This window comes from Rutidosis leptorrhynchoides, chromosome 4 (genome assembly GCF_046630445.1).
Source record: "Rutidosis leptorrhynchoides isolate AG116_Rl617_1_P2 chromosome 4, CSIRO_AGI_Rlap_v1, whole genome shotgun sequence".
Taxonomy (NCBI): Eukaryota; Viridiplantae; Streptophyta; class Magnoliopsida; order Asterales; family Asteraceae; genus Rutidosis; species Rutidosis leptorrhynchoides.
Genome location: NC_092336.1, coordinates 21,209,436 through 21,220,113, shown reverse-complemented (window position 1 = coordinate 21,220,113; position 10,678 = coordinate 21,209,436). Strand labels below are relative to the sequence as shown.

The 10,678-nt window shown below is 32.9% G+C and overlaps 2 protein-coding genes and 1 long non-coding RNA gene across 3 annotated transcripts; 1 reads left to right on the top strand and 2 right to left on the bottom strand.

The window, feature by feature from the left end:
• Positions 1-1,473: 1,473 nt before the first annotated feature.
• LOC139845269 (pentatricopeptide repeat-containing protein At1g71490-like) lies at positions 1,474-4,797 on the bottom strand. Its single transcript, XM_071835525.1, has 2 exons — positions 2,676-4,797; positions 1,474-1,609 (listed from the first exon to the last, which is right to left on the bottom strand). The coding sequence occupies exon 1, from the start codon at positions 4,795-4,797 to the stop codon at positions 2,764-2,766; it is 2,034 nt and encodes a 677-aa protein (XP_071691626.1). The 3' UTR covers positions 1,474-1,609; positions 2,676-2,763.
• A 1,590-nt stretch (positions 4,798-6,387) lies between these two features.
• LOC139840476 (uncharacterized) lies at positions 6,388-6,984 on the top strand. Its single transcript, XM_071830741.1, has one exon. It carries the CDS (start codon positions 6,388-6,390, stop codon positions 6,982-6,984), a length of 597 nt encoding a protein of 198 aa, XP_071686842.1.
• A 1,729-nt stretch (positions 6,985-8,713) lies between these two features.
• LOC139839494 (uncharacterized) lies at positions 8,714-9,878 on the bottom strand. Its single transcript, XR_011756970.1, has 3 exons — positions 9,754-9,878; positions 9,605-9,687; positions 8,714-8,879 (listed from the first exon to the last, which is right to left on the bottom strand). It is a non-coding gene; the product is annotated as an uncharacterized lncRNA (long non-coding RNA).
• Positions 9,879-10,678: the final 800 nt, after the last annotated feature.

Below are 10,678 nucleotides of genomic sequence, written 5' to 3'. Positions count from 1 at the left end.
CGGAAAAAAATTCAAAAAAAACGAAAAAAAAAAAAATTTGCTTCCCCCCGCTTCCCCCCGATTGGTTACTTCCCCATTGATCCTGCCCCTATATATATATATATAGTGGTAGGATCAAGGGGGAAGTAACCAATCGGAGGAAGCAAAAACTTTTTTTTTCGTTTTTTGAAAAAACTTTGTTCACGAATATTATAGATGGGATGAAAATATGAACATTTAATAAAGATACTTTGTGATAAATGTTTTTATTTTGGCGGGAGAACGCTCGAAGAAGTAATATATAACAATTATCGTGTAAATCGAGCGTATGTTGAGGTTTTAGCTATTAGGGTTTAGATATTAAGGTTTAGATATTAGGGTTTATAGGGTTTAGATATTAGAGTCTAGAAATTTAGGGTTTAGGGTTTAGATTTAGGGTTTAGATTTAGAATTTATATTGAGTTTTTAACACGAACGATTTAGAGTTTAGGGTTTGGGGTTTAGGGTTTGGTGTTTTGGGTTTATGGAATAAACCCAAAACACCAAACCCTAAACCCTAAACTCTAAATCGGGCTAAATTTTACTTCACAAAACATGAAAAAAAGACGTTCACATTCTTCACGAACAATATTATCTTGAATGTTATTTTTGTCGATCGTTTTCCCGCCTAAATAATAACATTCATCACTAAGTGTCTTTTCTAAATGTTCATATTTTCGTGTGATTTTGATGCCGGAAAAAAAATTCCAAAAAAAAAATGAAAAATTTTTTTTTTTGCTTTCCCCGATTGGTTACTTCCCCATTGACCTGCCCCTATATATATATATATATATATATATATATATATATATATATATATATATATATATATATATATATATATATATATATATATATATATATATATATATATAGCCAAAAGTTCAAACGAGAACCATAAAAAAGCGAGAACTGCGAGAACTTTTGATTTATAAAGAATTTCACATGTAAATATATTGAATTACACATAAACCTTGATAAAGAGTATGAATGAACATAAAATAGTTGAAAAAAACTTATATTTTACCTATATAATTAAATATATACTTTCTCGTTCACATGTGCATATTTATTACCGAACATGTGAACAGTTTCATATAATTAACAATTTAACATGTAATTTAAGCTGATCAACATATGTTTGTTAATGATATGTGCATTAATTAACATTTGTATGTAATTTGTTGTATTTAAACGCATAAAAAGTGCTCATATTAAATTAAATAGTTCTCGCAGTTCTCACCTTTTCAGTGGTTCTCGTTTGAACCTTCCCCTACATATATATATATATATATATATATATATATATATATATATATATATATATATATATATATATATATATATATATATATATATGAGTACCTTTCTGCGATGATTTTGAGTCATGGCAAGCATTGCAGTCATCTATGCACAAATCAAAGCAGACGTATATATATCATGTCAATAGGTATATTGCTTATCCTCTTACCAGCTTCTATGACTTCCTCATCACCCTTCTTTGTTAATGGCACAATAAGTGAATAAGTTCTTCTCGTTCCAAAGAGACTCGCCATGTGCCCATCTCTAATCAGTATCAAAGCAACTTCACCTGAGATACGAACGATGTTAAGAATTTTCGCCAAGTAAAAAACAATAATTCTTAAAATGTTTGTAGGACGTATTCTCGAAGTCATTTGCAAACCAAAATAATTAGCATTTGCCAAACACACTAATTTTCTGATTAATATAAGATTAGGCAACCTTATAAATATTAGTCAATATTAGCACCATGAAAGAAATTAGAGACGGTAGGGTTGTAAGGACCCAGTACAAGCCATTCTAGTACGGACTATGTGACAACACACCGCGAGTTGGGTCTAATTGACCCACAAACACTTTCTTGTTCATTTCCTAAACTAACACTATGATGTACATACATGAATATAGAATAAAAAAAGTTTTATGAGGTTGTTTGGCTTGAAAAAAAAAGGGACTTTGGGCGACAATTAGCATCGACCCCGTATGATCCATTCCCTTTATAACTTCTTTTTTAAAGCCGTTCTAGTTCATTTGTGATATACACACCAAAATCGACATATTTATAACTCTGCTAGTCGAAATTGGAACGTAAATCTTTATTTAAGTAAATAAATGTAAGGAAATTATGTCCTAGTGAGCACGGTTACAGAACTCGGAATTACTAGGTTTTGCAACTGGGAAAGTAGTCAGCGAGTACTCGGTCAACACTTGTGATTACTCGAAATATTGGTCAAAGTCAAACTTGGTTAACATCCAAGTACTCCCCGACTTGTCGAGTACATCCAAAAAAGATATTTCGCTCTTCGAAATGCAGCTGTTGTTCTTAAGTAAATCCCTTTAGCAATCTTCTTTGCACATTAGTGATGTAGTACGACTATTTGAGATTAGAGTTTTCGTTATTATAACTCCGACTTTGATTGCACAACCAACTGTAGACGAGAAATTTGATGAATTCATATTCATAGATTTAATGTTCTGATATTTCTGTAATCTTGTACATGGTTATAAGGGATTCTATGAATATTATATCTACCTTTAATTTTTTGATCTGTGATTTACGATTAACAAACACATTACTGGGGTTTACACAAAATAACATGGTGAATCAAGCTAATCAAGCAGCAGTAATAACTGACCCATTTGATCTGTTTCAGATATAACACAACCCATATTGTCCAGCTCATAAGTAAATGGGTAAATTATACCACTCTGACATTGTCCTCTTCATCTAAATGCTTCCATAACTTCATCTTTTTCATCAGACATAATGTAACCAGCTTCTTTCAATTGTTCACTCAACCCATCCAGCATATCATAAATCTCAACTGCCTTCACGTTCTTCGTATCTGCAACCGAAAACTCAGTAAATCCATCTCCTACATCTAACCATGCACAACCAGGAACCTTATTCACACCCAATTCCCTCATCAAAACCCTAACTTCAGCTAGTTTCTCCCACCACCCAAATTCAGCATACATGTTTGCCACCAATACATAATATCCCGAACTCCGAGGCCTCATTTCCAACAGTTTCTCACCTGCAAATTTTCCCAACTCTTCGTGTCCATGGATCCGACACCCTCCAATAACCGTGGCCCACATTGCAGGTGTCGGTTTATAAGGCATTGTTCTGATTGTTTCTTCTGCTTTATCCAATAAACCAGCTCTCCCATATAAATCAACCATGCATGCATGATGCTCTAAACGAGCAACTATCCCGTATTCATCACGCATCTTGTTAAACAAAGTTTGACCTTGGTCAACAAGTGCAGAATGACTACAAGCTGACAAAACCGCAACCATGGTCACATGGTCCGGCATTATGTTTGACCTAATCATCTCGTCAAACAAGTCAACCGCCATCCGTCCATCTCCTTGAATCCCGTAACCTGCTATCATTGCAGTGTATGTGACTTCATCTTTTTTGGTCAAACTATTAAACAATCTTCTCGCTAACAAGATTTTCCCGGATCTTGCATACATGTCGATAAGTGAGTTAAATAGCAATAAGTAATTTTGAAATTCTTCGTGCTTTATAACATAACAATGGAACTCTTTACCGTGTTGAAGATTTGCCACTCGGGCACACAAAGGAAGTATGCTTGCTATCGTCACGTAACTGGGTTCAACTTTAGAAAGCAACATTTCCCGAAAAAGATATGTGGCTTCTTCTGCATTGTCCAAATGTGCAAAGCCTGATATTATTGAGTTCCATGTAATCACACTTTTATCTCCAACTAAATTGAACACAATATAAGCATGCTTAACATCCATACACCTCGAATACATCGTGATCAGTGCATTTTTCACATTGTCGTAAGCATAGCAACACGTCCGAATAGCCAAACCATGAATTTCTCTTCCAAATTTTAACGCACCAATATGAGAACACGCATTTAAACCGTTGATTACAGCCACGTGATCCCATTCATCACCATAAGTCCTCATCTGGGAAATCATCTTTATCACTCGCATATGGTCACCTGTCTTCAAGTACCCGCCAACAACAGTATTCCAAATTATCATATTTCCATCGACATTTTCATCCAGAATACGATCAAAAAGCTCAAAAGCTTCCCTCCACATGCCTTTGCTAGCATACCCTGAAATAATCGAATTCCAAGAAACACAATCTCTCTCAGGCATTTCATCAAACAGCTTACGTGCAGATTTCAAGTCGCCACATTTTCCATACATAAACACCAATGCATTATACATGAACAAATTCCACCCCAACCCCGATTGCACAATCAAATTATGAACAGCCTTCCCAAACCCCAAATCAAATTCTTCGCCACATGCTTTAAGAACAGAGGGATACGTAAATACATCCGGTACAATCCCCTGTTTCACCATTTTTTGGTACACGAATAAACCATGTTTTCTAAACCCAGCTCTAATATAACTAGAGATAACTACATTCCATGGTAAAGGATGCAATATATTCGAATTTAGAGTGACAATATACGCATCATGTAATAGACTTGAACCAGAGTAAAACGTGACCAATTTTGGAACTAAAACAGGGGATTTTTCGAAACCGGAAGTAATTATATAAGCGTGTAATTGCTTTCCTTGTGAAATTGATTTAAGTAGTGAACAACATGAAATAAGTGAAGCTGATGATTGTAATATGTAATGTGATGACGATGGATTTTGTGAATATTGTTGTAAGATTAATGAAAAAGTGTTGAATGCTTTTGATAAATCGTTTTGGGTTGTTGATTGTTTGAGAGAGTTGAGTAGAGAAAGTAACATTGATAAATTGCTACTATCATCATTGTTCAGAAATGTATAACATCACTAAATTGAATCTATAAAACAATGATGATACAGTAAAAATTTATATAAAAAGTGAAGAATTTTAATAAAAGCTTTAGATGAAATGATATTTTTAGTTTAATTCTACAGAAAGTTGAAATTTTATGAGGAACAAATGTGAAAAACACTAATAAACAAATTGTTTATAATATGAACAAATGAAAAGCATTCGATTAACTAGATCAGGAATGAAGAAATAGAGAGAATTAGGGTTACAGAGATTAATACTCCGTATGAATGATAAGTTTGAACTACACCAACGGATGAAAAATACAATGTTTCATTCTGGACCGTCAAATATGTCACCTTGACATTATTAACCCTCAACTACCTAATATTTGAAAATACATTCCAATTTAGCACTAACGAACCAACACCATACTAGACTGTGGTGCATATTTACACATATACATATTGTAGATGAAGTTCATGGGCGGATTAGACATGTGCTAAGCCTGTCATCGCACAGGACCCATAATTCAAAGAGGCCAAAGAATAGCTCAACATATATATTGTGAATAAATCGAAAAATGTTAGTACTCATGATATTATTAGTGTTATTGAATTTATTATTATTATTATTATTATTATAGATATGAAATTTTTTAATAAAAGGCCTTATTTGTATTTGCTCACATAATTTTAATGAGACAGCCCTGATGAAGTCCTTCACTTCTAAACTAGAACAACAACGATAATCTTCAAGATCAATCATTTTTACCTCATCTACTAGCTCTAACATAATCTACATTTTATCTACAATTATAAGACCATTCCCATCAGTCCGCCCTCACCTATGTCATACACCCATTTCCTCGAGGGCTCCAATGGCATTGTCCATGCCCTCCATCGCCCTCCATCGCCCTCACTGCCCTCGCCATACTTTTTTTCTTCCACAAGCACATTCCAGGACGGATAACCTTCTCTTTCTTCTTTATTTTGCTTAACAAACTTGTACATATTGTTATTGAAGTTGTACATTTATTTATTTAATTAATTTTGTGGGGTATGTAATGAGAATGGAGTATGTCATGGTTAGTAGTGGTGTGTTATGGGAGTGTTATGGGAGGAAGTGTTGAGTAAGGTGGGGAGAGAAAGCTGATGTGGCGCTGAGGAAATGCCCATGACGGTGTCATGAATGGGAATGGTCTAAACAGACTTATAATAAGCAAGATTACTATACGAGACACATCATTTTAACAAATTATACTGAAAACTGTTCTGTAGGTTTCGAATTTTCCGATTAAGTATGGAGATATATGTCATCCCTATTTTTTAGTGAATAACCGATTGGAGATTTTACTATATGGATATGGGGACTCAAATACGAGCCGTCCATTTCATCAATAATATTTCAACCTCTACTTTTAGAAAGCTTCGACTGACAGCCTTTATATAATTCCTTTGAGTTGTGGGCCCATCAAACAATTGGACAAACATAACCCAATATTAATTCCTTCATAGCCTTATTATCAAACCACAACTTTTGATACTTCTCAATATTCTCTCATAAACAAGTCTACAACAATGGCAAATAGATCACATAAAAGCTTCTTCATGCCATTATTATGCAGATTTTCGATAAATGATACCGTTAAACCTACCAAGTTCCAAAACCCCACCTCACTCGATCCATCGTCACCAAAACTCAGCTGCACTGGCAAAATCAAGAAAAGATCCACCAACAATAACGTCGAGAATGTTCATCATCGCCGTTCCTATAGCTTATCGAATTCCACAACCGCCAAATCATCCATTCATCCAACCCGTTACAACACGTTTCAAAAACTCTTTTCGAGTAGAAACTTGATTTTTCCAGCTATTGATATGAATACCTCTGTTAACAATTATGACAAGTGTGCTACAAAAAGAAGTAAGAGTTGTAATGGTAGAGGTGGGATTCCTATAATTAACAAGAGTAAATATCATCATCATATGACTACTAGTAACGACAAATTCGATGATCATGATTTTGTAACAAAGGTGGTGACCAAAGAATTAGACCCACCGTTGCCCGTGGTGAAATGTTGTCGACGAGATCAAGAAGTGAGCGTAAATCTATGGAAGAGACGTGGCTTTGAAATGAAAACTTTGCAGATTCAACCGATTCGATCAGTCGAATAAATTGGCAACGACCTTTTGATGAATCGATGAAATCATAAGACATATGTTATGAGGCAACCATATTGCATGTAATTTTAAGATTACTATCAAGTAATTTTATCCATGTAAAAAGTGTACCCAATATATATTGGTGATCATGTACGTTTATGATTTGGAATTTTGGATATCGAAAATCTATTAAATTATTAAATGTATTTTGTTTTTTCTGGGAATTATTACATACTTTCGATCTGTTTTCACGTGCACATGTATTCTAGCGTTGGAACATAGCGTGTGGTTTGTTATATCAAAAGTTGTTTCCATCTTCTTCCTTTTTCTTTTTTAAATAATATTGCCTCCATATTGTAAACTGAAGTAACTTTATATATAAGCAAAATAAAGCTAATATCTTGTATTGTTTTGTTTTACGGAGTAGTATGGAGTATAACTTTTTTTAGAAGATTATTTTCCTATTTAAATTTTACTTAGATATACTCGGTTTACCAAATTAACCGGCCGTCACCGTTTTCACCCCTTTCTTAATTAACAGCCTTAGATGATTTTTACTTAAATCAAATATCCAATTAACTATTGATATCCAAATACATCATTAATTAACTAATACTATATCAATTTGGAATCGTGAGTTTATTTAAAAAGCTGTGTTCTCGTGAGTTTATTTAAAAAGTTGTTTTCAACTTTTAATGAATGAATTTTATATGTACAATTGTACGAATGATCTAGAGTGACTGGATCATTTTAGATGGAGGGAAGTGATGATCATTTGATCATCCTTAATATTATAAGAGAGATTGGATCATATCATTTCTATATATACTAAAATACATGAAGGTTTTGGTCAATATATACTAAACTAGTTAAATGAACTGTGAAATCACGGGTTTGTTAAAAAAAAACTTACAAAATACAACACAACTTGAAAGTTACATTGCATACTAAGCAAACATGTAGTTGATCTAGAAATTTAGTATATTGCTTAAATACAGATTTAGATTATGTACATGTATATTACTAACTGACAAACTTCTGCATAGACCCGCACGTTTTCCCAATCTTGATTTGTGGCAAAAGAATCACTTTATTGATACCAAACCTGTAAAAAACTTTCAGGTCCCTTCCAGATTTTCTAACTATGTTAGTTGATATTTGCCTAATGCCTACCACCACGTAAAATGACACAAAAAAAAAAAAAAAAAAAAAAAAAAAAAAAAAAAAAAAAAGATTTGCATCAATAATTAACAATCAATGTACAGTCGTCACCTAAACTAAATTCATAATAACAATGTGAAACATTCATTAGGAAAAATATACTGTAACACAATTAGAACATTCACAAATTTAGATCATCATATAGACTGTTAGTCATCATATAACCCTCGCATTTGCAACTACTAATGTAATTGTAATATCATTCAAAAACAAATGCAAGATGATTTGCCCTAGAAAAGACTTAAAATGGGTTAACCGTCTTATCTTGTAGCAAATCACATTAATAAATCCCTTGCTAGAAGACTTCTTCATTAATAAATTCCATTGCTAAAAAAAATGATTAATTTTAGTGAGCTTGGTTTATGATAAACAACAAGTCGAGCCGAATCAGTGATATTTATATTTCTAACTTAAAAATGTTAGCTATCTAAACTTGATTAAATATTGACATAACAAAAAAACCAAAAAAAACAAACGTATATCATAAAGTTAATACCTTCAATCAACTTAAAAAATTAGTACTCCGTATATGTTTAAGTGACATGGATGAATGAATGAATGGCAACCAAATCAAGTAGGAAGTGGAATAGATACAACGGATTCAAAAGCAACATACCTTAGTGTTTTGAGCCAAAAATCAAGTATTCATCTAACGTCATCATTAAAATTCGACAGTGTTCGAGTATCTGAAATTTGAAATCATCACCCACTTTGCATATTTTAAAAGAAAATGGTCAATTCACAATTATAATATAACAGTGAATCAACAAACAATATGAATCCCAAAATCTCCATTTAATGAGTACAACTGTACAATTGTAAATCAGAATCACAAACAAAGTATAATATACACACTCTTAAATATCACTTACGTATACAAAAAAAAATATCAAAACATATATGTAGAAGGAACATGTTTAAATGTTCAAAGTAGTTTGTCATTTGTCTAATTCAACTACAAAATTTTATGCACCTAATTTTATGTATACATTTAACATATATGTGCGTGGTATGCAAAGACAGTGATGCCTACCATAATAAGTTTGCCTGCATTCTCATGTATCTTCCCAACCATGATGAAAGCAGTAGCTACTTCAGAAGATACACGTATATAATAAGAAATTTTTAAAATTTTGTTGTCCAATTTGAGGCATAATATATAAACTCTGATATTTCTTGTAAGAATTTCATCAAACAGTTGGTATGCATAACTTTAAATAACTTACAATAAGTTGCAATTAATCAGTCTTCAATCAACCTAATCAAATTATCAAAAGATACAATCACATAAACATATTTTCACACCTTAACACGGAACATATTATAAACCAAAAACGTCCATTAAAAAGAATCTACCCATAGTAAAAGATTACATAAATCTACTCGTAATATGAACATGTAAGTATTAAACCTTAAAATCAAGAACGATTCTGAAGTAAAACACATCCCACTTCAATTCCATGTTAAGAGAGAATTGGATGAAATAAAGTAGCCCTACAAATCACATAAAAAAGTGAGAAGAACGAAAAATTGAAATAAAGATGAGGAGAGAAAGAAGACCATTGTTGAATGTTGAAGAAGATGAATGTCAAAAGGGATAGCAGGGAATGCAAAAGCAGATGAAGAATTGGGATTGAGACTCTTGTACAGGCGTGCATTTTATGTCAGGGGTGTGGTAACTCGAGGAGAAGACGGTGGGATAGACCAATCACTTTAAAACTCAGTTATCTATAAAGCTTCTTGAGTACGTTATTACTATACTCCACTGTTAATTAAATGCAGACATACATTAATACATTCTTAATTTTTATTAAATTTAAATTAATAAATTAATATTTTTATATAATTAATATTAGAAAAAATTACGCCGTTGGTACCTGTGTTTTGTTCACATTTGCATCATAACACTTAAACTTTATTTTTTGCGTAGTTGATACCTCAGTTTTGCTTAACTATCGTGGTTGGCACCTCAACCTAACTGCAGTCAAAATCTAAGGGTTAACCTCTCACATGTACAATGCATGTGAGGGCAAATTTTTCCTTTTACCCCCTCTTACCTACCGGATGGTTTACCTCCTTCACTTAGGCTGTGTTCCCCAGTTTGATTTTGGAAAGAAGGGGAAGGAATCAAAAGGAAGTGAAATGAGATTGGATGTTCCTGAGTTTTTCATTAAAAGAAAGGAAAGGAAGCTGAAGATGAATTTGCACTGATTTTCCTTCCATTTCCTTCCAAATTTTCCTTCCAATTTGAAAGGATTCAACTTACTCTCCTTTCACTCCCCTTCTCTTCTTCTCATTTCCTTTTAAAAAAAATATGTGGAACAAAGCCTTAGTTATCCATTTCCACTGAACCCTCTTTCTCTCCCACACTCCATATTCATGACGTCATATTGACATTCTTCATTTCCCACATTATATTATTTCTTTTCTACCATTAACTATATGAATATATGAATTTACCACATTGTGGGGCCGTTCTTGATCC

Bases quoted from the DNA above. Each gene is read 5' to 3' on its own strand.
- LOC139845269 (XM_071835525.1), bottom strand. From the start codon at position 4,797: ATGTTACTTTCTCTACTCAACTCTCTCAAACAATCAACAACCCAAAAC.
- LOC139840476 (XM_071830741.1), top strand. From the start codon at position 6,388: ATGGCAAATAGATCACATAAAAGCTTCTTCATGCCATTATTATGCAGA.